Source organism: Dysidea avara, chromosome 2, assembly GCF_963678975.1.
Source record: "Dysidea avara chromosome 2, odDysAvar1.4, whole genome shotgun sequence".
NCBI lineage: Eukaryota > Metazoa > Porifera > Demospongiae > Dictyoceratida > Dysideidae > Dysidea > Dysidea avara.
The window spans coordinates 17,854,337-17,879,754 of NC_089273.1; the positions used below are offsets into that span (position 1 = coordinate 17,854,337).

Here is a 25,418-nt window from a genome sequence, read left to right on the forward strand (position 1 = left end):
TAACCCTTATTTTTGAATCATACATATGAACATTGAAGTATTGTGGTGTGTTTTCTAATTGTGTGTCTCTGTGATCCCTATTATCTCATGATAATCCATAATCAAGTAGGATAATAATCATGAAAATCTAACTTACAGAAGTATGTAATCAAATCAAAATCTAGTAGAGCAATAACTATAACAGTTAGATTTCTACAAGTTTGGTTTGGGTTCAGCTTTATCTTGGCTAAATCACTGTTATATTGTCTTGCATTTAAAACAGTCAAAAATTCAGGAAACTGGCAGCTAGCAATGGGTGGGACTCTGATAACTTGTGAAAAGTAGTGAGATTGAGCTAACAATGCAAGAATTTTCTTGAGTGGTGGTGGCTGCCATACATTGTTGGCCAAGTAGATGCTGGATTAAGTTGTCTTTGTAGGTGGACATATTGGATAGTACATTGGCATATGAATTGGTGGGTCAGGAGGTAGTAAGTGTGTTTCCTGACAGTGTGGTGACTGTGGTGATACTTGAGATAGCAGATGGTAACTGCGGTGCCAGGTAGAATGATATCCATGCTTGTAGCAGAGCTTTCAGTCGTTTCATTATTAGACTGTTGGTTGTCTGTAGGGTTAGATAAAGACTGGTTTGAGGAGCTACTTTTCCAGGATTGGAGTTGTTGTTGTTACGTCAAGTGATCCTCTGTGGTAAGGGAAGCTCAAGGTTATCCAAATTTAATGCATTGTATTGTTCGTCAGTTAGACTGTACCCCCAAGCAGGTCAGTCTTGGTGGTTGGAAACAGGTAAAGGTTGGGAGGAAGAAAGTCTTGGGTCATTCTTATTGTAACGATTGACAGTCCTAGACATGATGTGTTGATCTGTAAAGGACATAATATGTATTAAGAGTATTGTCAATGTAAGAGAATAATGATAATGGAGTCACTTTGTACATACAACAAATTAGTCGTATATGGTTTGGGTTTCTATGCCGCAATGTGTTTCACTTATGCTGGGGAAGTCAAGCTCATCAGACTGTATTTTCAGGCGGCTTCACCCAAACTTTTGAAAACCCTTTGGGGTGTGTCAATGTAGTAGGTTACCTGGTCGGGTAGCTACTAACGAGGAGAGCGTACTCCCTAGGTGGAGATTATGGGAGGCTTAAGCTCCAATCGTGAACAATCTGCAAGGTAATGATAAAGATGGTAGTGGCTAATTAGTTTGTAAAATACCTGGGGTTTTCCCTGGTTAGAGTAATAGATTGTTGGTCACGAACTATGAGTAGCAGTTCACTATTTAATGAACAGAGTCTATAGCGACTGTTAAGTGGGACACTTGCAAAGTATCTATGATATTTAAATGGGTTGGGCTGTTCTGCACGTTTACATCTTTTTCTGCATAGTCGCGTGTTGCACTTTGCAAAGTCTACATGTTGGTAAGACTTTAGTGTAAATGACAAAAGGAAAGGACATACAAGCTATTAAAAGGAACAGTAAGTTAATGTTTCGTGCTAGTATTGTTAAACAACTCAATGATTGTATTGATATAATGCATTAATTGGAATGTAATAGATTTGGTTAGGAGTTAGGATTAGGTTAGGTAAGGGGAACCGTTAGAAGAGTTACAGGGTTTGGGTTAAGGGTTAGTTAGTGTGGTGTTAAATGGAACAATAATACTTTCTTTCAATTGTTCCTGGAACGAAGAAGGCTGCTGGATGTCCAGTTTAATCCTTGTGGGTAAACACATTTTAATTTATTGATCCAGTATCTTTCTTTTTGGTATACATGTAGTTTATCTCTGATTGTAGTTGTGTTGTCGGTATCTTTGGTGATGATTTGTTCTATTAGTTGGACTGACATGGTATGACCTGGTGTGGTGAAATGTTGGTCAATGGTAGAGTTGCTACTGGATTTATTGTTGATGTTCTGGGATATCCTGTGTCTGAGGGATATCCAGTTTGTCCAACATATTACTTCTTGTATTTGTTGCACTGTATGAGATAAATAACATTCTTTGTATTGCAGGTTATGTTACCTTTTACTCTAAAAGATTTGTTGGTAGTTGAGCAGGTGATTCTTCAGGATGTTGATAGAGCTGTACCGATATGGGTTTTCCGCATGTACCAATATCTGATATGGATACCACCAAAAGAAGCCGATAACCAATAGTTGATCCAATAATTCTGCATTACAAACAAAAGTTATAGTTAATCTATGTAAAAGTATACATTTACCTACTCTACAACAACATGTGGATATATTCATTGCTCACTCTTTGCTTATGGTGACAGTGGCTTGGGTTTCTATTATGCAATCCAGACAATTAGGCACTCACAAACATTTTAATGCATATTCCCATAAAGCCTTAAACGGATATTTCTGTATTACTCCACCTTTTATTGGCTTGTGTGAAGGCGGTACAGTAGGTTCCTTGGTTATCCTGTGACTGCTCTTTTATATTACAAAAGTTACTATATAACTTTCATTTAAGACTGATAAGCTTTCCAGGAACAAACACTAGAACCACGTGTAATTGTATGGCTTCTCACAGCGTAGTGCTAGCTGTAGAGTGACCAATAAGCCACTGCTACTGAACAGCCACAAGGAAAATGCAGAAAACATATATTATAATCCGTTTATGTACAAACTATTGCTGTCAGTATAAATATCGGTAGTGATATCGGTCCTCCCACTGTTCTGCACCGATACCGATATTGGTAAAAAATGCCATATTGGTGGCTGATATTTTGGCTGATCCGATTATTGGTACAGCTCTAGATGTTGAAAGATACTTAAGTAAAAAGTGTCTTTTGATTGGACAGGGGGTAATGATATTTTTTGGTGGATTCATTTGGTCTATCTTGGGAAAGTTAGTGACTGGATGGTGTTCCAGCTCAAGTTCAATGCTGTTTGTTCAGATCCAACATCAGGTTTGATGCAAGCACAGACAAGGAATCTTTTGAGGTTGGTGTTTTTCTTGAATGCCATGATGGGGTAGTGTGGAAAAAGGTTTCCGACAGTAGGGTCTTCTTGGATGTAATGCCAATTGTGTCTAATTGTTTTGATGACTTTGGCTGCCGAAGCAGCAAATCTCACGACGAAAACAGGTCGGTTGTTTACTTTTGTGTACGATTTTTTTAAGTCTTGTGTTAATGTTGAAAATATTGCTGTTGTAATGTAATCTGAGGTGTAGTCTTGAGCATGCATTTGCCAGATATGTTGAGAAATATATTTGTTGAAGAATATATTCATTCTAGCATATCTGATGGCCCCCCAATTGCTATTCCCTTTCGGGTTCCCAGTGGGTGGTATGAGCTGGCATGTGTGCATGCCTGTTTGTTGGTCGATTTGATATGCATGGTTACAAAGAGTTTTTAAGGTGGACAACAGTGTTGAGGTATGTGATTTGATCTTGACTGCATTCAAATTTAAATTTCATAGATGGATGTATTTGATTCATGTGATTCATGAACAAGTCTAACTGTTCAGGGGAGTGAGGAACACCATAAAGATATCATTGATTGTAGCACCTATAATACATTGGCTTAAGGGGTTCATTGTTAATTGAGAAATTTATTTTCAAGGTTGCCAAGGAAAGTGTTTGCATAGGAGGGGGCAGTTTTACTGCCCATGGCTGTACAAAGTAATTGTTTATAGCATTTCCCATTGAATTCAAACACAATTGCTTTAAGGACAATTTCTAACAAATTTGTTGGTGTTTCTGCTGGTGGTTGTTGAGGATTTGTGCTTTCGAATTTGATGAATTCATCATGGCAAGATTTAATGCCTTCCTTGTGAGGGGTATTGGTGTATAGGGATATCACATCAATGGTGACTAGCAAGGAATGAGGTGATATAGTTAGTTGTTCAATTTCGGCAATGAATTGAGAGGAGTCTCTCAAAAAAGATGGTAGAGTTTTAATGTATGGTTGGAGCCAAAAGTCAACAAATTGGCTTATATTCTCAGTGGGACTCTGGCAACAAGACACAATAGGTTGGATTCCTGGTGGATTCTTATGAATCTTTTTCAGAAAATAAATCTGTGCTAGTCTGGCATCTTTTGGTGGATGACAGAAGGTGTACATACTTTTAGTAATATAATATTTTTGTATGTCTCTGTAAGAATGGTGGTAATCTGTTTGCAAATGTGGTTGGTCGGATCACCTGTCAATAGTTTGTATGTTCTGCAATTGTTGAGGTGGTTGAGCCCTTCCATAATGTAATCACTCTTGTTTCTAATAACAATAGTGGAACCTTTGTCGGCTTTGTTAATAATGATATCTTTGGCTTTTACATAGATTCAAGAGGGCTGATCTTTGTAACCTGGACAAGTTAGGTGTGCTCGACTGACAGATTAAAGTCAGACAAGATTTCCAAGTTTGTGAGATCTCTTGCAGTGGGATAAATGTTAGTCCCCTGCTCAGTATGAGCTTTTCCAGTACACTTAATTCGTGACTGGATAAATTAACAATAAAATTTTCAGCACAGGTAACACAGTTCTTAATTTACATAAGTACAATGAATGGTGATAAAATATGTAATTTCTTTTAGCAGCTCTTCTACTGGCTTTTGATGTTAGAATCGTCCTCTTCCTTGGCCTCTGGGTTGGCCTTGTCCCCTGCCACGGCCATGGCCTCTGTTGTTGAATGATCAAGTTGGCCATTTGACGTTTGTGATGAGTGTATTTCTTCCAGTGGATACCGTTCAGGTAATTTCTTTGATGTCTGAAGATTATTATCTACAGTAGAATAGCTTGTGGTGGAGAGTAGCCTGCAATACAATTAGGTGTTATTGCATTAGATTTAGTCACAGTTCGGGAAATTGATCAAAAGCAGCTGCAAGGATATAACTTCTTTCATAATCAAACAAGAATTCAAGGTAGAGGGTTGTTGTAGATGAGTAAGTTATTGTTGGCATATATCAAGTGCACATAGCAGTAATAAATAAGAACGTACATGAAAATTTCTTGTCTTCTTCTTTGTGACACTCCCAGTGTTGGTGAAACGGCTGATGGAAATGATGTGAAGAGTCTTTATCAGGACAACAGGTTTATGATAATTACAGTAGTGCTCATTTATACTTAAGCACAAACATCATCCACCATACCAACACAGGTCCACATGTGGTACAGATGTCTTGTATTATGTGAGACATGTCATGGTTGACAACATGTGGAATGTGTACTGTGCCACAGCTTGATATAAAACTGTCAACTAGTTATGACAAAATTTTCCACTAAGGTTTGTAACTTTTAATGCAATAGTATCTAATTTATTGCAAATTACGGTGGTAAATTCTATTGCAAAAATGATGATAGCTTTGTGAATACTGCTACAGTGTAATTACTGGATCTTGTCATAGGTCAGGTATTGCATTTTCTTGTCACATTCAAATAAACACCTGTCTCAACCATTAACCGGAAAAATATTTGGGAAATAAATACCTGGTCTCAAATTAGGGCTTGGACAAATAGTTTGAACATTTGATTATTTGTTTGAGTAACCTGAACTACTATACGAACATTAAACTTTTGTTGGTAAGCTGTTTCATTTACTCAACTTATTTCAAAGTTTTCCCCAGCAATAGAGTGGTATAGTGGGGTCACTTAGGTACAATAAGGGGACGAAGCGGACAAAAGCGCAAAAACTTTTTTGTGATATCCTTTGATAGAAAGTACTTATTTAAGGATAGGAGCCACCTCAAATATTTATCACATCCTGTTCTATGATACTTTTAACAATTACATGAATTTCGTTATATCAGTACTGCATACAATATGACTAGTATCACTTTTCACAGTTGCAGGTACATAGTTGGGTGCATTTCCACTGTGCCTTCTTGCATGAACATCTTCCTCCACACCCATTCGAGCTCTTACAATTGCATTTAACTAGTTCGGTACAAGCCTTTGAGGCCACTGGAAGTGTTATCCACACAGGACACCACTTCGTTTCTTGGCTCAATTTCCAGCCATATTCTTCTGGACTTGGTAAGTCTGGATTAGTTATGTTGCTATTGCTCCAAATGCCAGCTTGGTAGATAACTCTGTTGCAGTGCTGTAACAATGCATTCTGTGTCGGTGGAATCAATTCCATTGTTCTATTTTTTTGGCAGAAGAGCTCCTTTCGGGCTTCATCAACTGATTGTAGACTGCTAGTTTTGTCATAGAGTATAACACAAAAGCGTTCCAGAAGTTTGAAGTGTTCACAATGAGTAGTTATTGGAATATGTGGATGGCTAGCCACGTAGAGAAATGCACCAGTAACCTCTGGGAAAGATTTCCATGCTTCCCATGCAGATTTCTTTCCTTTACTGAAAAATGCAGAAGTGGTGTCACAACCAGTAAAAGCATGAAAGATAGGCAGTGCTACTGACTTCTCTCTTCCCAGTACATTACACATGGCATTGATGTGAATGTGTCTGAATGTTTTTCCAACTCCAAATCCCAACCATAAATCTGCAGCTGGATGTTTCTGAAGTAGATCATGGAATTTGCCTGCAATAATAGTAACAACGTCAGTGTCAACTGTGCGCACGAAGCAGGTAGTAGCACCATTATCAAGGGCATCTACAAGGTGAACTACCATTCTTGTATCAGCTTCCTCGTGGTTGCATGGTTGCATACGGTTTATGCTAGCAGGAGCAACAGAAATGCCAGTAGTAACTATTACTTGTTTGCCTTCTACACACTCCATTGAGGCTAACTTATGAGAGAGGAATGAGAAGAGTTGCTGCTTGTTTTCAGAGTTTTGGAGGAAATCAATCCAATTTCGTGGGAGTTTATTCCTTCCTGTCACCTCTCGTCGCATTCCTTTACCTCGTTTTTCTCTGGTTGATTCTTTAAGGCTGCACGTAATGTAGGTGTCTCATACCACATCAACTCGTGTGGAGGCTTCCAGCTGCTTCTTAATGTATGGCATAAAGACATTCCCAGCATATTCATCAAAAGTACTGATGCCAGTAGTCGACAGAAAGTGAACTATAGCAGCACCATCTAGTACTTTGACATCAAACACAACAGGAGGATCCTTGTCTGTTTCTATAGGCAGCACACCAAGTAGATCTGACTTCTTTCCCAGTCGTAATTTCCCTCTGTCTGACAGAGAAGGGGTGTGTGGATGATTTTCGTGCTGAAAAAATGTAGCCATATCACAATCTCTGTGCTGCATGACAATGTACAAGCGGGAAAACAGTTCCACATCATGCTTCAACATTGAAATTTGCTCAGCTTGTTTGCTCTTTATCTTGGGTGCTGGACGGCTAAAGAGTGGAAATGAATTTTTCCTGATTGCGTTATGAATTGAGGCATTCCTATCTTTGATGACAGTTTCATAATACATGTTGTATTGCTCTAAGCCATGTTTCTCCACACGACGGACAGTTGAAACCACAGTATTATCTAGAATATCACGTGAGTCTAGTACCACAAGGTCTGCACTGTCATGAAGAAAAGGATTACCCATCTCATTAATTGCATCAACTAGACTCTGTGTTTGTTCCTTGAAAGCTTTTTGCGTCGAGAAACATTCTTCATGATGCAACTGCTTAGCAGATGCTTCTTTCATAAACTCACATTCAAACTCCTTCAAAAGCCGGGCTTGTTCCGGTCCGGCTGTCATCCACCTTCTAAATGCTGCTGGATTTTCTGTGAGTCCGACAGCTCCACCTGACCCTTTAACTGTTTCATTGTTCTGCTCGTGACACTGATCAATTGGCATTGCAGAGAATCGATTTGTTGTTTTCTGAACAACCCAGTGGCCACATTCTTCAAACTGCTCATAGACTGATGAGGGCAGACATTCCATATCACGGATGTGAACAGGAATCCACCTAGCATAATTGTGGTGCTCCAATGCAAAGAACCAAGGAGCTATGCCTTTCAAAGATTCCACATAGAGGGAAAACTTTCTCTGTCTATGTGCTCGAACAAAAATCAGACCAAGCAATTCTATTTTCAGAATTGTATCCCAGAACTGAAATGTAGGACTCTTGGTGATTGCTTCCTCTCTCCAGGCCTCTTTTGTGCTTTCATCATGTGGACCTTCACTTTGCAGAAACGCTTCATGCTGCAGCTTACTCAAAGCAAGAGCACTAACTTGGTGTGCATGCCTTGTCCTAGTGAGGTGAGATACTTTGAGGAAACTATCTGCTGCACCTGAAGATGTTATTCCTGCCTGAACAAGAGCATTCGTCCAGCCCGATGACTCCAAATAGTCTCCAAATGTCTTCCATAGAGCCATTTCAATATGAAGACCACCAAACATAACAACAAAAAGATCTTCACCATGTGTCTGTGGCCAATTCCATTGCACAAGCTTTGCTAGAGCAAATAAAGGGGCATCCAATGTAATAACTGAAACTTGCCCAGGGTTCAGATACTGTGTAGCTTGCTTGATAATGCTCATACCATGTTTGACCATAGCAGCTGTGGCAGCTTTCTCACCAAACAAAGGCAACAGCTGCATAAGAGCAGGTTGTGTGACGTCAGAAGGGATTTCTTGAGATGCGTGGTAAGTAGACCATGCGATGATATCTTTTCCTTCCATTTGTTCTGTTTCCATTAGCATTGCTATGGAATTATTAATCCACTGTTTCTCTTGTGCTACTACCTGATTCAAATTACCTTCAATTCTTTGAATGCTACGAGGTGGCTCGGGTATGGCAACCTTTTCCTTTGTCAGTGCAACAGCTGGAACTATGGTGAAGCATTCAGGTAAATCACATTTTTCACTTTCTTTGCTTAAAGCCAAAGTAAGTTTCTCCTGAGGGATGCCAATGTTCATTGAAGTATGACATTGAAAAAGGCTGATACCTGGATGACAAAAATAAGTAATAAAAACGTTACTTGTTAGGAAGCTATATACGTACAATAATTTATCCAATCCTTACCTGTACCATGGAAAGAACCCTTAGCAGTAGTACTTGATGGGTTATGATCCAAATTATCAAGAGCTGCAACAGTGAATAGCCCTTTGCGTAGTTGAGCTGGACAAACAACCCCTTTCTTTCTGAAATCTTCACAAACTGCAAATGCTAATTGCTTTTCTATTTGAAGAACTCGATTGTAGCTCACACTGAGACCAAGCTCATAAAGCTCTGTGATCACTTTTTTCGACCTTGTTTGTGTGTGAAGATTCAAGCCTAGATAAAGTGGCATAGGTGGCTCATAGCTTAGGGAGTGCCGACTTTTCAAAGATGCATCCTTCTTTACAGATTTCTTACAATTAAAAAGAACGAGCTGAGCTATGGTTAAACATGGCTGTGAGTCTGAAGAGCATTGATCCACAATGTCACCACCTTGTAACAACAAAGTGACAAGTAAGTTAAGGCGATAAGGTACTGACTGCTGTTGACAACCCACAGGGAAGGAGGCATTAAAGACAAATCCACTAGATGAAAAGACCTCATTTCGCATAATTTTTGCTGCTCTCATTAAAGCTAGTGCATCTTCTTGGTAGTTATTGCACTCCATAGATGTCTTAAGCATTTGTTGCATTCCTTCTTCAAAAACTAGTATCACATTTTTCCCATCATTTTGTTCTTGGGCATTCGGAAAATAATTTAGAACTCTTTCCTTAAAACGAACCTTATTGATCTCTTTTGTGATGCCAAGATCATGTAGGCGGCTCTCAAACATTTGGCGTAATACAGAGAATTTGAAGCAGAAGGTCCCATTTTCAATTGAGTTTTCTACATGATTGATGAGCTCAACAAAGGCTCTTGCTTCAACCTTTTCCTCTTCTCTATCACTGCTAAAACATTGTCTCTGTCTGAGGAAAGAACGATACCTATTCCTGAGTGCAGTAAGACAAGACAAATGATATTTTGCTTCCAGTGCAGTAAGATCTCCACCCTCAATTCTGGTTAGAAGTGCTGTGTCTTGTAACTCTATAGCCATTCTTCGTACATTGTCATCTGCATCAAAAGTCCGAAACTCATGAAGGGGTCCATCATTCCTTGAGCAAAAAATACACTTATCCTTGTCCAGAGATTGGCGCTGTACACGAGATCGTTTTTGTGAAGAACTACCACTGTCAATATTTCTGTCAGCTTCTCTTTTTCTTGCTCTCTGTAGCTTGCTGTCATTGAACTTCAGATAACAGGACTTGTGCCACTTGGCTTCATGTGCTACCAGCTTGTCCACATCTATATCTTCCCCAAATTTGAGTGGAACTGGAAGTTGATTTAACTTATTGAACTCACATACATTATCCAGGAAGGAATTGTACACTTTTGATTGATCACCATCACCTCTTGTATTCAAAGGGCACCTGAGCATCTCTTGAGTTATCTGCTGACATATTATGCACTGTGTCCAGTCCATGGTATCAACAATTTTATTCATAGTAGACTATCCACATGCTCAGTTCCAAATAGAGTGCACTTTATAGTCAGCACATTTTAGTGTGAAAGCATGTTAACACCAATGCAAACATGTTAACACCAATGCAAACACCAGACAAGTTAATCATCAGCTGAATACCTCATAAACCTGTCTTAACATACTGCAGTATATTGCTAGGGTGCACTTTTTAGAGCTGTAGCCAAGTTGATATAGACCTGTAGACCAATGACTATGGACAACTACACATAACTCATGGGTATTTGTCCAACAGTGGTTCCTAATGTCTTTTAACTGTGATACTATTGTTTACCAATGACGCATTTCTAATACCTATAGTACAAATAAGATTATTCTAATTCTGTTCACATTTGGGCGTGGCTCCTATCTTAAAACAATAACTAAATGTGTAAGGAACCTTCTCCTAAAAAAATGATGCTTTTGTCCGCTCCGTCCCCTAACCCTAAATTTTTGCAACTAAGCAACCCCACTAGTAATACTGTCAATTTGATACCAACATCAAAGTCAATTTGTTAATCATATTCATACTTCACCATATCAAAAGAAGTTTGAACAAAGTACAGTAGTGCTGCACCTCTGATTAGGGAAGTCTCTGCAGATATACAGTAACATCATTCTGTATAAAGGTTCTCTACATGTTTACATATCATTACAAAAATGGTGCAGGCCAGGCCAACAATGCTGCAAGAGCCTGGGCTTTTATGTGAGGAAATAAAAACATTGTGATTTCCATAAATTACTCCTGCAGAAAGGTGCTATGGAAACATGTAACCTCACAGTTTAACGTCAGTGCCTCAGTGTACAGAAGTTCTAAGAGACCTTGTGCAACAACAAATCTATAACAGAAGTTATGTGTGTGTTAATTGATGTGAAATGTTCTGTACTTGTTTTGGTGGACTCTGTAATTAGTGGTAAGAAATGGAGAGAGAATGAGCCAATACACAGAGATCTTGCAGCAAATGCTTTGAGAGCTGTCACAGTATAACAGTGGCAACATCACGCTGGCACCATCAGCAGTGAACTCCTCAGCAATCAATTTGACGGCTTCATTACCATTAACTACAACTAGCAGTGGGCCAGTGGCCACAGTCAACATTATAGTCTAACAAACAGTTTGACAAACACTACTATTCCCCAAGAGCATACTGCTAGATCATCCCAGCCCACAGACAAAAGTAATGCGGCACAAGTAAGCTTACAGTATTGCTACAGAGTCAACCCTAACAAAAAGAAAACAATTTACCTTGAATTAAAAGCATCCAAGAAGTAAGAAGAAACAGTTTGATGATCATGTGCCTATAGTTTGCCAGAATTTTCCATTTCCAACAAGTGAAGGTATTGTACACAACAGAGGATCTGGTTACTATGTACAATAAGTGGAGCAATTAACCTCTGGTGTGATGGAGATTATTTGGCTGATGAAAGAAGTCAGAAGAGGAAGAGAGGAGAAGCTGCTACAGAGCAATTATCTCACTGTAAGGCCAAGAAGGACAAAAATGAATCTATATTCAAGGATCTACATAAGAAGCATTCTGCCAAGTATGACATGCCAAGGCTTCGGTTATGGTCAAGGATGATTGCAGCTGGTATTCATGATGACTATAATGAGCCCCCAGACATACCACCTTTTACTAAGAGTAAGAGGGCACCCAAGGAGGCAATGTCTAATTGTAATAGTGGAGCAGCTGTTGCTATTGTTGAGGCACTGCAAGATGTGTCACTATTGCTAGCGCCTTACAACTTTTACATCTAGAATTCTCTTGGCTGACATGCAGGCAATAGCAGATACTCTCTCTCCTCTCACCAAAAGTGAATGGTTTTGGGGTGGCTTGCCTCTTGCACTATACTCAAGCTTACGTAATACGTACATTTCTATGAACAGCACCAGTTTTATTAATAAAAACAAACATATCTGCTGAATATACAGAAACATCAGGTACATACTGTGCTCTCTCAAATGCACTATTTTGTTATGTATGATAGAGCTTCTGTCTGGTGAATCCACTTGATGATAGAAAGTAGCCAATGGTTTATATATGAACATCAATCAAAATGAACTCTTTACTGAAGCTTGAATTTGATGTAGATTAATTGCTGGGTTGCTAATGACAAAGATTAATACCCTGTATAAACACTGTGCAAACAGGAGTTATCTTTTGAAAGACTGCTTCCCTAGGGTAGCTGTTCTTTGTCACACAGCCTGTGTCCAAGAATAGTTGCAAAATTCTATCACTTGTTGATCTATGTACATTCAAATTTGTTGGTATGTCTGAAGAACTCAGTCCTATGTTTTTGCCAAACCATTCTCCATCTGAGATCTTCACTGTAAGCAATTGCAATGCTACACCCAGGTTCACACGAATCCATGCTGGTACACTATACAGCTATAGCTAGCAATAACCACATAGTGGCACAAAAGTATGTATTTGAGTTTACAATGAAAGGATTTGATTGGTTGAAACCATTACTCTATTAATGCATGTGACTTGCATTTTAAATTTGTTGTCACACAAAGTCTCTTAGAACCACTGTAATAACTGTTGCTGTAGGCCAGGGTGTTGATCATATGTTACAGGTTTTTGCAATTGAATTCGTCGCCTTTGCAATTGAATTCGTCCCGTTTGCAATTGAATTCGTCGGTATTGCAATTGAATTCGTCGGTATTGCAATTGAATTCGTCGGTATTGCAAATTGAATTCGTCCCGTTTGCAATTGAATTCGTTGGTTTTGTAATTGAATTCGTCGCTTTTGCAGTTGAATTAGTCGGTTTTGCAATAGAATTCGTCGCGTTTGCATTACAATTCGTCATAAACAAAACGGCTCCAAGAAACCAACCCGTTCATTAAGAGATGAACTATTTATGCCTTGGAGAGTTACACTTGATACACTAGAAGGTAATTGAAGCTGGTAGTACGCGAAGTTGATAGCTGTCTGACAAGTTAATTAGCTTGCTCGCGAGTGACCACACCCATCGCGAATGGCATAGTAGAGTTTGGAATGTTGTTGGAGAGGCTGTAGAGGAAGAATTATTGCCTTATAAAGAGTTGTTTACTACTGTTGTACTTGAACAAGTTCTTGTAGCAGCTGCTACATCATGTTTTCATGTTTGCTCCAGCTTCCATTCTTGTTATGGACGAATTTAACTGCAAAAGTGACGAATTCAATTGCAAAAGCAACGAATTCAATTGCAAACGGGACGAATTCAATTGCAAAAGTGACGAATTCAATTGCTAATACCATACCTGTTTCACTGCCCATACAAAAGTCTCAATAGTAGCAGTGAAATTTATCCCGTATTTCACTGGTAGCAGTGAAAAAGTTGTAATTGCAATTTCATTGGCTAGAATTTATGTTAACAATGTAGCGCCAATTACATAGCAACGCTAATGCACAGCATGCGTGTATGCAGCGAGTATGGTATTAACTGGGAATAGCATGGGTATAGCAGTGAAATTTTGGGATTAATACCATACCTGTTTCACTGCCCATACAAAAGTCTCAATAGTAGCAGTGAAATTTATCCCGTATTTCACTGGTAGCAGTGAAAAAGTTGTAATTACAATTTCATTGGCTAGAATTTATGTTAACAATTAGTGTTGACACATGTTTAGTACATAGTGACAAATTGCGTACATAGCAATGCTAATGCACGGCATGCGCATATGCAGGGAGTATGGTATTAACTGGGAATAGCATGGGTAGCAGTGAAATTTGGGATAAATACCACTCTTGTTGTATTGGAAATGGTAAATTTCACTCGGCTTCGCCTCGTTAAATTTATCCCCATTTCCAATACAACACTCGTGGTATTTATCCCAAATTTCACTGCTACCCATGCTATTACTAGTACAAACGGGACGAATTCAATTGCAAACGGGACGAATTCAATTGCAAAAGTGACGAACTCAATTGCAAACGGGACGAATTCAATTGCAAAGTCGCCGAATTCATTTGCAAAAACCTGTAAAGGGTACCAGCCACAAGCCAATATGTGAAACAGCCTGGTTACTACTGTATCAGTAATTTATCTCTCACTGTTCATGCACTACTATAGCTGAAATGTGTTGTTAGCCATACTTATGATAACACTATTTATTGCCTTGTTCATTTGTCATTCAAAATGTATATGACTTGGGTGTTGTTACCAATCAACCTTCACTACCAGCAATATCCATAGAAATCAAAGAACTTGCAACAGTGTACATACAGTTCATAATCAAAGCAATTTTAGGCATGTATGGAATGTTTTTTTCTTACAAGCCAAATGGCATTATAATGTACTAATTATCAGCTACTATAAACGAAGAAAGTTTCATTGGGCAAAGTTTCACATTTTCAAAGTAAACCGCAAAAGTTTTCCCACTAAATCAAAATGACTTTCATGTGATTACCTAAATTAGTAAATGATACTTGTCACTGACACCTTCATCAATTTGACAGTTTTGTTACTCTATTTTGCTGGGGAAAGCTCTACACTTAGTGTTGTACTGCCTTCCCAATCAGTACTGAAAAGTAATTAACATACAGGTAGCATTGTAAGCCTATCTATGTATTCGCTATAAATTATGGCAAATATATGTAAGAATACCACCAGCCTACAAAGCTATAGTTCAACTACCATTGTACTTTTGCATATATTCTAATAAATTGGTACACATGTGACCTTTGTGACTTGCAAGAGGAAGAACAGTAGGTGTAACTTGATAATGGTATCTCCAACATTACACTAGCTAGAATTATTAATGTTTAAAGGCTACATCCTGCACTGTCTGTTAGTCCCATTCATGACTTATATTAGACCTGTTTTATTAAATTTGTGGTTTGATTGTAACACTAATTCCATTGTTATACTCCCTGGTTTCAAGTGTCCATGTTAGCATGTTGCATCATGCACTCAATAACAAAATAGGCTGGGTTAGCATTCCTCACCAGCTCAGATCGCATCATTTTAACATTAAGTGTGATGTAATGTTACAGATTGTTTTGACCACAGGAGCAAAAACATCCAAGTTACACAAAATAAGTGTGACCACATGTCTAGTTTGTAGTTGAGTATAGAACAATTTGAAGTTGTTTGGACTGTCTATTGCATAAACAGTAATGAAATGGGCTGTACACTTGTTGATGACACTTAAGGCCTTTTCACACTGCAGTCGAATGCAGATCAAAGCCGGATCAAACGATTTTACACTTGAGCCGGAGTGACTACAATGTACATTTAATCTGGCTTCATGTCAATCCACTTCAAGAGGTGAATTGGCCAGACTTAATGCTCATTAGCTCAATTAGCAAGAGGTGCTGTGCAGTCTCCAGATATCTCGCGCAAAGCATGGCTATTGCGTCAAGACTAAAGCGACGGCATATCTAGTGTTATACTCAGCTTGTGAAAGTGCTATGAGTGTCGAAGGAATACCGTACTCTTCTGAAATCATTGTACCCAGTACAGGTTTCCTCTTAGAATTAACCAGCTTCTTGGCGCCCAACATTTTGTAAGTGTACTAGCAACATACTTCTCTGCAAATACTTTTCTGACTCCAAGGAATACGAAGAAGGTAGTACATGACCAACGCCATTTAAGTTTCCATTATGTAATTGGGTAATTAATCACGTGCTTTAAAAATGAATCGAATTCAGTTACTGTACACGTAGTGTGAAATAGATTGATGCGCATTCAATCCACTCTCAGTCTGACTACAGCTGGATCTGCATTCAATGCACATCAAGTGTGAAAAGGCCTTTAATTTAGTCTGATATGACAGAATGGAACCAATTGGCATTCTGAAAGTGAATGGGGTTGAATAATTAATTGATTTTCAATTATTAAATTGTTAACAATGTCAACTACAATTGAAGGTGTTAGTGGCAAAGGGGGACAAGTGCTATGAACCCAAAAGGAAGTAGTTCACAATATCTGAGGAGAGTTGCCATACCTGTATTTCAGACTGTCAAAAAGAAACCACCTCAGAACAAAGTTTACTTGTGTGGAAGTTTCATACAGACCTCATTCTACTTTTACTTCTTACATGTAGGCTGCTTTTACCATTTAACGGTTTTGCTTATGTGATAGGTACATAGGTACATGCTACATACACACTTTTTGGAAAACAATTTCAATAAACCAGGAGCATGCCCACAGCCCAAAAGCTGGCTGTGGGCATACACCAGGTTTAAAAATCTAAAACAGCACATGTTACTGATCTTTTGCATGAACAATTTTTACATGGATAACCTCATATTATTCACACAAAAGATTGACTTGTTGTCACATTCAAAAGTAAACCGTTAATGTGCATAAGTTGAAAATCAATATGTGCATAGGTTAGCCATTGTAGTTTAAACCTTTAGTGGTTTGAAAGGAATCTCAGCGACAGCTACATAGTTGTAATGCAAAGCCAACCACATGCAATCAGACATTCATTTTAAAAATTCCGTGCCTATAAAGTAGGACCAGAGGAAGTACAACACACACAACACACTCATGTGAGTGCATAGGATTTGTACAGAGCAATTAAAAATCATCTTTAGGAGGATTTCGCTGAAAACCTGGTGTCAATTGAAAGCTTTTCTTATGTGTAATGTTAATGGTGCAGTGAACCCCTCTGAATCCCACCAGTTTGCTATTAATACAGTACAGGATGATCTGAGATGTCATCACGTGGGCTCACGGTACAAATTGAAGCACAAACGGCAACAATGGAAGAGTATAGCACTGGAAATTGTATTCAAGATCTCCATAATTCCGTAAAGCCAAATTAAGCATCAATTTAAAAGTGAAAATATGCAATTAACATGATTTTTTTGACAGTGTGTTGCACACCTTTTCTGCAGTAGGACAACCTGTAATCTAGCTAAAAATCATTGTGTGAAATGGGTAGTCTACCTATCACAGTTCAAGCTTTTTGTGGTTGCAAGTAAATCAGAGCAACAGATATGGAGTAATACCAAACATGTTTTAAAATGGACAATCCAAGTGGCAGTCAAGATACTCTAATAGAGCAGTCATCCTAATAGAGCATTCATGGAGAAATGTATTAATCATTTGGGTTGATGTTCTGCCACTTAGATATTATCCCTTGCTATAAGTACTGAATAGAGATTCAATATTTTACAAGTATAATGTAAGAGATACACAATTTCCGGTAACCTAGAGGCTAATACCATTGTTTTTCAGTTGTTACAACACTTGTACGGTCCACTAGGAATGCTGTTCACAGCATATACACAAATCAGTTGCTTTCATACTTCAAATTGGCATTAAGTGCCTCAGAGTAAAGCTTACTTGTAAGTTAAACACAGAGTCTATATAAGTGCTCACACACTGGCTGCTTTTAACATAAAGCTTCCATGCCACACAACTACAGGTGCACAGATAAACAGGAAAACACAAACCTTCTTGATCACTACTACCATACTATATGATATTTAAAAGTCAATCATATTAAAGGTGACATACAATCTCTATTTTTCCCTGATTGTGGTCAAATTGTGGTTCTTATACAGTGTGCAGTCTTGTTCAAATGATAAACTATGTACGTACCATTTAGCATGACACTGCTGGTATACCACACTTGTGTCACACCCCTGCACAAGCTGTCTTTTACTTCATGACAGACTATGTGTGCCTTAACACACACTAACACATAAAGTACACGCTTACTTTCTGATGGGATTAATGCATACTAATCATGAATGTCGACCACAAGACAACTGAGAAGGTTGTCTTAACAATAGTCTAATTAAAAAAAATACATGTAGTTTAGTATTACAATGTGTTCCACAAAACAAACAGACAGTGTAATTCATTACAATAAACAATGACATGTGAGAACAATGCCAAAGAATGTTTGAATTAGTTTTTTGATGGCAATTAACAAAATAAACAATTAAATTATTATAGTTAAACTTGCAATAGTTTTTATCGTACTTTTTAAAAGTATGAATTCTTACTTACAACCTCTCTATAATTTGTCAGAGTACTTCTGGACGGGAAAAAAAACAAAATTTCCTAATCTCAAATCATGCAGTCTTCTTTAGAGTGCTGCTATGAAATTTTTTAAGGTTAGGGACAGGTCCTCAAATGCCTGTCACACTTAAATGTACCCATCACTACTACTAGGGAATTTGGTCTCCAGTAAAAAAGGTGGAGTGTATGATGCTTTATGTGTACCTCCACTGATCCAAAGACTGCAGATTACTTGGAAAAAGCTTTGGAAGAGCATTCAGTCAAAGTGAGTCTGAGAGCAGATGGCCCTGTTCCAGAGCTCATCATAACCACATTTCTATTACAGTAGACCCTCGGTTATCCGGCCCCCGGTTATCCGGACCCTTGATATCCGAAATTGATTGTGGTACATCAACCCATGCAAGTGAGAATAAAATTTCAATATGGTGACGGATAAACGTAAGAGGAAAGTATTAACTCTGGACAAAAAATTTAAAATTCTTGAGTTACTTGATGACAATTATTAATTGGCAGCAATAGCTACAAAGTATGACATTGGTAAGAGCACTGTAAGTGATATTAAGAAAGACCGCCAGAAACTTCTCGAGTTTAAGAAGGAGGCGCTGGATATGAGAATGTATCGCCAAACAAAGACAATGTGGCTGGGGAATAATGTCGCACTGGACAAGGCTGTTTATTTGTGGTTTAAACAAAAGCGAATGGATGGGATACCGGTAACGGGGCCTATTTTGTGCCAGAAGGCTGTCCAACTCAGCAAGAAGCTGTTTGGAGAAGACCACTGGTTTGTTGCTAGTGAAGGGTGGAGATGGAGATTTTGTAACAGGCATGGAATATGATGTATTTCAAGCCAAACCTATTGAAATCAAACATACAAAAATGAATACATGTTTACATCTATGTATGAATAGTCAATTACAGCAGACATTAAAATACAAGGTTTAAATATGAATGGTGTATATTTATTAGGTTTCAAACATATTACATGTTTTTGTGTGTACATGCATACTAACTGTAAATACACCCAGTAATATCAGCCGCTAGTTTAAAAAGTGATAGAAATGCACACTTCAGTTTGTGGCATGATGAAACATCTTCCCTTGCCACACGTCTTAACAAATTAAGTGAACCAAATCATTTGCAAAATCCAAGCAGTTCATAAGTAGTCACCAGTGTGATTCAAAGATTAGTGATTACTGACCTAAACACACAGCTCAAGACCTTGACAGATCTGTAGACAACTTAACTCGTTCACTTTTTTTCCATATATACATACATAGGATCAGCTACTTTGAGCTACATGTAATAGTTGTAACACGGGCATGAGGGCATACATATCAGGCAAAGCCTGAATGCCTGTGTTGTACAGCTAATATGTAGCACTTACTAGGTTGATAGCCTGTACAGGGCGATCAATCACCCAGGGCGATCAATCACCCAGGCCAATACAAGTGCAGCCACTGGATGTATTATATATGCATACCTAAAATTTTTGATTATGGGTCAACAGCTGGTTATGTTTGGTTATGATAAACGGACATATCCTAGAGATATCAAGGAGAATTTATGCGAGTTTATTATTTTAATCAGTGCTATTGGATCATTTATGGAAAAAGGACGGAGTTCACTAAAGGCCTAGACAGGTAAGCTTGCTTGTAGAGTGGTTACTCCGTGCAGAGTGGTAGCTTCGTGATGGGGGCGTGTCTGTATTCGAAAACGTGCAGAAACGATTGATGAATAAGCTATAGCACTAGTTTTCACCTTAGCCCAACATTTTTCAACTCGTAGGATGGCGAGGATAACAAAACACTCTCTGTCTGAGTGGATTTCATGGCAAAATCCAAGTCATGTAAGTATTAATCGATCCCCACAATCCATTTCAGCCTCAATGTCTATATAATCACTGCCCAGTTGTAGCCCGGTCTACATTTTGTATGTAGTCCGGTTAGCTGGGCTACATACGAAATGTAACCCGGGCGGCTCCTTTAATCTGAGGTGTGAAAGTGTTACATATGTAGGTTCCATTGAATGTTATACCAATGTAAAAAACAAGTGATATACATTGTAAGTAAATATAGCGATGTTCTCAACCAACATTTTTTCACACGTACCCCTGATGGAAACTTAATTGGAACAATTAGGGTAAGCAACAATGACAAAACTCAATCATTATAAGGCTATGAAAAGTCCTTTTTTTTTTGCTGAATGAATTGTGCAATCACCATACAAAGATTTATAATATTTTATAAAGATGCGATGACTTTATATAACTATAATTCCATGTACTGCTATGTCAAATGTAGTGTACCACATCAAAAAGTAGCAAAAAAAAATTATTATTTTTTAAACCTGGTCACTGGTTGATTTTTACGACCAGAAACATATAATTAACATTGTACGGCCTAAGTACTGCATGACATGAAAAATAGCAACCTTGAGGCCCTCGATGTCAGCCACACATTTTAAAAATGAGCTCTGATACATTACTGGCCTTAACATGCAACAAGCTTTGCGTAAACTGACACCAAAAGTAATTTTGCATACTGTTCTATAGCATTGTTGTTCAACATCTGATGGTCATTCAAATCTGCAAGTAGATAGAGAAAGAGCTGGTCTACAGTGATTGTTTGCTGTAACATAGTTCTCTAAATGTATTCATAATTGAATTTTAAAAATATCATTCAAACCAGGTGACCACCACCTTAACACATCATACAGAATCATTTGTACTCTCTTCTCCACTAATATTAACTCTTGATTGCACACAAACCTCCATGATCCCTAATATATTGCACTTTACGTGAGAGGATCAAAGTGCTGCTGCATACTGTATTTTCCATACAGCTACTAAATAGCTACACAACTGTAGTGTATGAATCATACAGTACAGTTGTGTGGATAATTGGGCAAATACAGTACAGTTATGCAGTACTGTAAGGAATGTTACAAAAACAAATCTCACTCAGACAGCACAATTGATCACCAGCATGATATTGCAAAACTACCAGGTGGTTCTACAACTAGAAGTACATTACATGAACAATTACTAATAGCATGATCATTGAAAATAGAAGAGGTTTAGGCATGCGAGATGAACGCTCCAAGCAAGAAGACCAGGAAGTACAATAAAACACTTAAAGTACCGCCTATGCTTGTGTGTACAAAAAATACAGCACTCGGGAGAGTCTCAAGGTTAATACAACACTCAGCTTCGCCTCGTGCTGTATTACCCTCTCAACGCATCCACTCATGCTGCATTGTCTATACACACATGAGGCGGTGCTTTAACCATAACACTGTACTGTATGATTTTTGCTCGACATGATGTTATAACGCATATGTTTTTGTGTAATGTAATTGCGTTCCAATGATAATTACATGATGAAAAAGTATTGTTGCTTCATTGCAGACACAGAGTCAATTGTATTTATTCTAAATAATGTGCTATTGCAAATTTCACCATAAAATCACTGGAGCTCAATGAAGCTCAACATGCTGCATAGTACGAAACGATTTCTACACTGATTACCACGTCTGAACTATAAATCCAGTGCTAAATTTCATGGCTTACTAGAACTATACAATCACTGGATTGGACTAGTGGACTAGACTGGTAGTCTGGACTACTGGACTCAGGTTTTTTTCCCTTTTTCACCAACTATTGGTCAACTGGCTATTGTTTGTCATATAGAATATGCTAACTATGTAGTTAGGCCACTCCCACACACAAAAGAAAGCAGTGTAACTATGTCAGAATATGTCAACTTTGACCGGGAAGCAATAAAACCCGGAATACGGAATAACGGAACAGCGGAATAACGGAATAAGCGAAAATTACATTCTTAATATTTTACTACTATATATACAGTCTATAGCATTTATACAATACTCACCTCGTAGCAATTCCACAGAGAATCACTAAGGCGATCCTCAGGGCGATCTTTAAATAGAACTAGCACAAAACTAACCACTCTAGAATAATCTAACTAAGCTAAAATACTTTCTAATACACTTTACTACAAAATCGCTACAACACTATAAGTTCTTTCTGCTACAGCTACTTATACCAGCCATCACACACGAGTATAACTGCCCGAATTTATTAGAATCAAGCTGCACAAAGTGATGTCAGCTAAATACAGCACTTAACCTTTTGAATTTACATTAAGCTTGTTTGGCGATGGATAAATAACAGGTTAGCCAAAGTAGATTATTTCAGAGATTTCTTAGGATGGAATGTTGTCACTAATAAATTCGGGCAGTTACTCGTGTGTGATGGCTGGTATAAGTAGCTGTAGCAGAAAGAACTTATAGTGTTGTAGCGATTTTGTAGTAAAGTGTATTAGAAAGTATTTTAGCTTAGTTAGATTATTCTAGAGTGGTTAGTGTTGTGCTAGTTCTATTTAAAGATCGCCCTGAGGATCGCCTTAGTGATTCTCTGTGGAATTGTTACGAGGTGAGTATTGTATAAATGCTATAAACTGTATATATAGTAGTAAAATATTAAGAATGTAATTTTCGCTTATTCCGTTATTCCGCTGTTCCGTTATTCCGTATTCCGGGTTTTATTGCTTCCCGCTTTGACCAGCTGCAGCTATACAGGGTGTATGTATTGCCTATCAATGGATGGAATAGCAAGACAGTCACTTAATTTTGCTGACTCGAAAGACCATTACATAGCTAAACATGTTCTGTACGAATTATACTCCATGAAGAACGGTAGTCATACATGACTTTCTGGAAATCATGCCATGAAAGAGATGTTTGACTGTGCAGTAAAACAGATGAATAATTGATACCTACTCATTGTGTTAATTGTGCTAAAATGCGCAGGTAGTTTAAAGTAGCCCGTATATTCTACCTAAATGTAGCAATAACTACAACCAATTGCCCAAATATTTGCTTAAGACAGAAGAAAGGAAAAAAAATTGAGTCCAGTAGTCCAGTGATTGTACACAACCCCTATGGTAAAATGTCCAGTACACAAACATCATGCAATTATTGCGAGCATCATTCATGTTCTAATCCTCTGAGCTGAGTTCTGAGAAAATAGCCTAAATGAAAGAGGATTCTTTTTGTAAAGAAAATAATTAACAATGCAGCCAACCAGATGAGATGATTAATGGGGGCCTATCAAGTTGTGTATTTTATGGCTTCCCAATAGAAAATGTATGGCAAAAACTTTTTGATTGGACATATTTTTAAAAAATCATTAATTTAAAAATGGAGTAGCGATAAAGTAGATGAATGATGGTATTACAGCATAGCTCGGTGGGAAAATCCCCCACATTGGCATTGTAGTTTTAAATTAATGATTTTGACCGTCTCAGCAAAAGCCTGACTTGTTCACACAACTTCCGATCTTTTTTTCTCAGCTTTATCTGCAGTGTCCAAGAAATGAATCACCAAAGTTTCAGTCTATTGTCGTAAATTGTTTGGGAATTGCAGCGCTAGACAGTAGGAAAAGCAAGGGAATCGATTTGTACAGCAACTATACTGAGAATAAACTACAGGCGCTTACATTCATAGTAGTGCTGTACACCTACAAAATTTTTGTCATTGGTTAATTGCCTACCAATATTGGCAATAACTGGTTAACTGATTGTGTGTGCAGTAAAGTGATATTGGCAGACATAATATGTACTCTACAAGCCTGCTGGAAGGTTTAGGGTGGTACTAAAGTGACCATCAACATCCTGTCTTGCAATAACAGTTATTACAATCACATATTTTCACATGTTTTGAGGTTATGTTGGTTTAAGGTGCACAGCACTAATTCATTCTGTTTGCTACAAGGTTGGAATCTGGCTTAAAATGTTCACCATGGATTAGCAAATCAAGCAAGGTATAGTTTTAGCCTTGTAGTCACTTGTGCATATAAGTATGAATTGAAGAAATGACAAAGATCTTATTTACGTTTACCACATCATACACAACACAAGTGACACACATACTATTGAGGCTACAGAATTGAAACAAAGATTTTCGAACTCTTAATGACCAGGCAAATAAGATGGTGTATAGTTTTACTGATTTAGATCATCCTCCTCTGAGCAATGGCCCAATAAAAACTTGCATATTTTTCTTTGTAACATACATAATATTGCAAAATTTTTAAACTTGACTTTCTTCTCAAAACGCATAATTATATGGATTTTACACTAGTTTGTTTACTAATAAGATTATAGCTAGCACACAGCTACATAATTATGTGTGACTGTTCTATAAGGGTGATCGTTGTATTCAAGTCAGCCTTTCACAATAATACCAAGGGGTGTAGTCAGTATTCCTTATTTTCACCCTGTTACCTAAACACTGTTACACCAATAAAGGATGAGATGAACCCTATTGTGATTTACTGATTGGAATATTTGTTTGGAACTTCAAACAAACTTCTTTCTTTGTGTGATGGAATTTACCACCTGCTTGCAATAGAATTCATCGCCTTGGCAATAGAATTTGCACACTCGCAATACAATTAGCTGATATTGTATTAGAATTAGTCACCATTTGGGAAATTGATCGGTAAGCAGAACACTACACAAAGCAGCTGCAAGGATATAGTATTGATCACAGATAATATAATTATATGTTGCACATGGATTGGAAACGCACATATAAAATGTATTACAAATAGTATACAGTCCTTGTAATACAATGTCACAATGTCTTACGGAATTGGTAGTGGAGAGTAGTGTAGAATAAGGCGATTTTCTCACAGTTGCAGAAAGTTTTTGAAACAATAGGGCCTTTTCGTCTAGTAGTATCTTGTTATCATCCCTAAAGTTATTTCGTTGTTGGGAGGTGTTTTCTATCGTGTCCTTAATTAGAGGAGTTTGTTAAGAGAGGTTCCACTGTACATAAATTGTACTACTAAACTGAAGCCTGCTATTGGTGAAGTAGCTACTGTACTAGTGTAGTGACCAACTTTGCAGAAAATACTGCTACAGTGTAATTACTGGATCTTGTCATACGTCAGGTACTGCATTTCCTTGTCACATTCAAACAAGCGCCCGTCTCGACCATAAGCCGGGAGCACATTTGGGAAATAAACACCTGGTTTCAAATTAGGGCTGGGACAAACAGTTCAAACATTCGATTATTTGTTCGATTCCTTGCT

The 25,418-nt window shown here is 37.9% G+C and overlaps 2 protein-coding genes across 2 annotated transcripts in view; both read right to left on the reverse strand.

Moving 5' to 3' along the window:
* Positions 1–14: 14 nt before the first annotated feature.
* Positions 15–25,418, reverse strand: part of LOC136243538 (uncharacterized) — a 48,441-nt gene continuing 23,037 nt past the window's right edge. Inside the window, exon 3 of the mRNA XM_066035054.1 lies at positions 15–857. Within this exon, the coding sequence (XP_065891126.1) occupies positions 738–857 (120 nt within the window). The 3' untranslated portion in view covers positions 15–737. The remainder of the gene's footprint in view (positions 858–25,418) is intronic.
* LOC136246304 (uncharacterized) lies at positions 6,842–10,320 on the reverse strand. The gene is made up of 2 exons (XM_066037702.1): positions 8,865–10,320; positions 6,842–8,787 (listed from the first exon to the last, which is right to left on the reverse strand). Exons 1-2 carry the CDS (start codon positions 10,318–10,320, stop codon positions 6,842–6,844), a joined length of 3,402 nt encoding a protein of 1,133 aa, XP_065893774.1.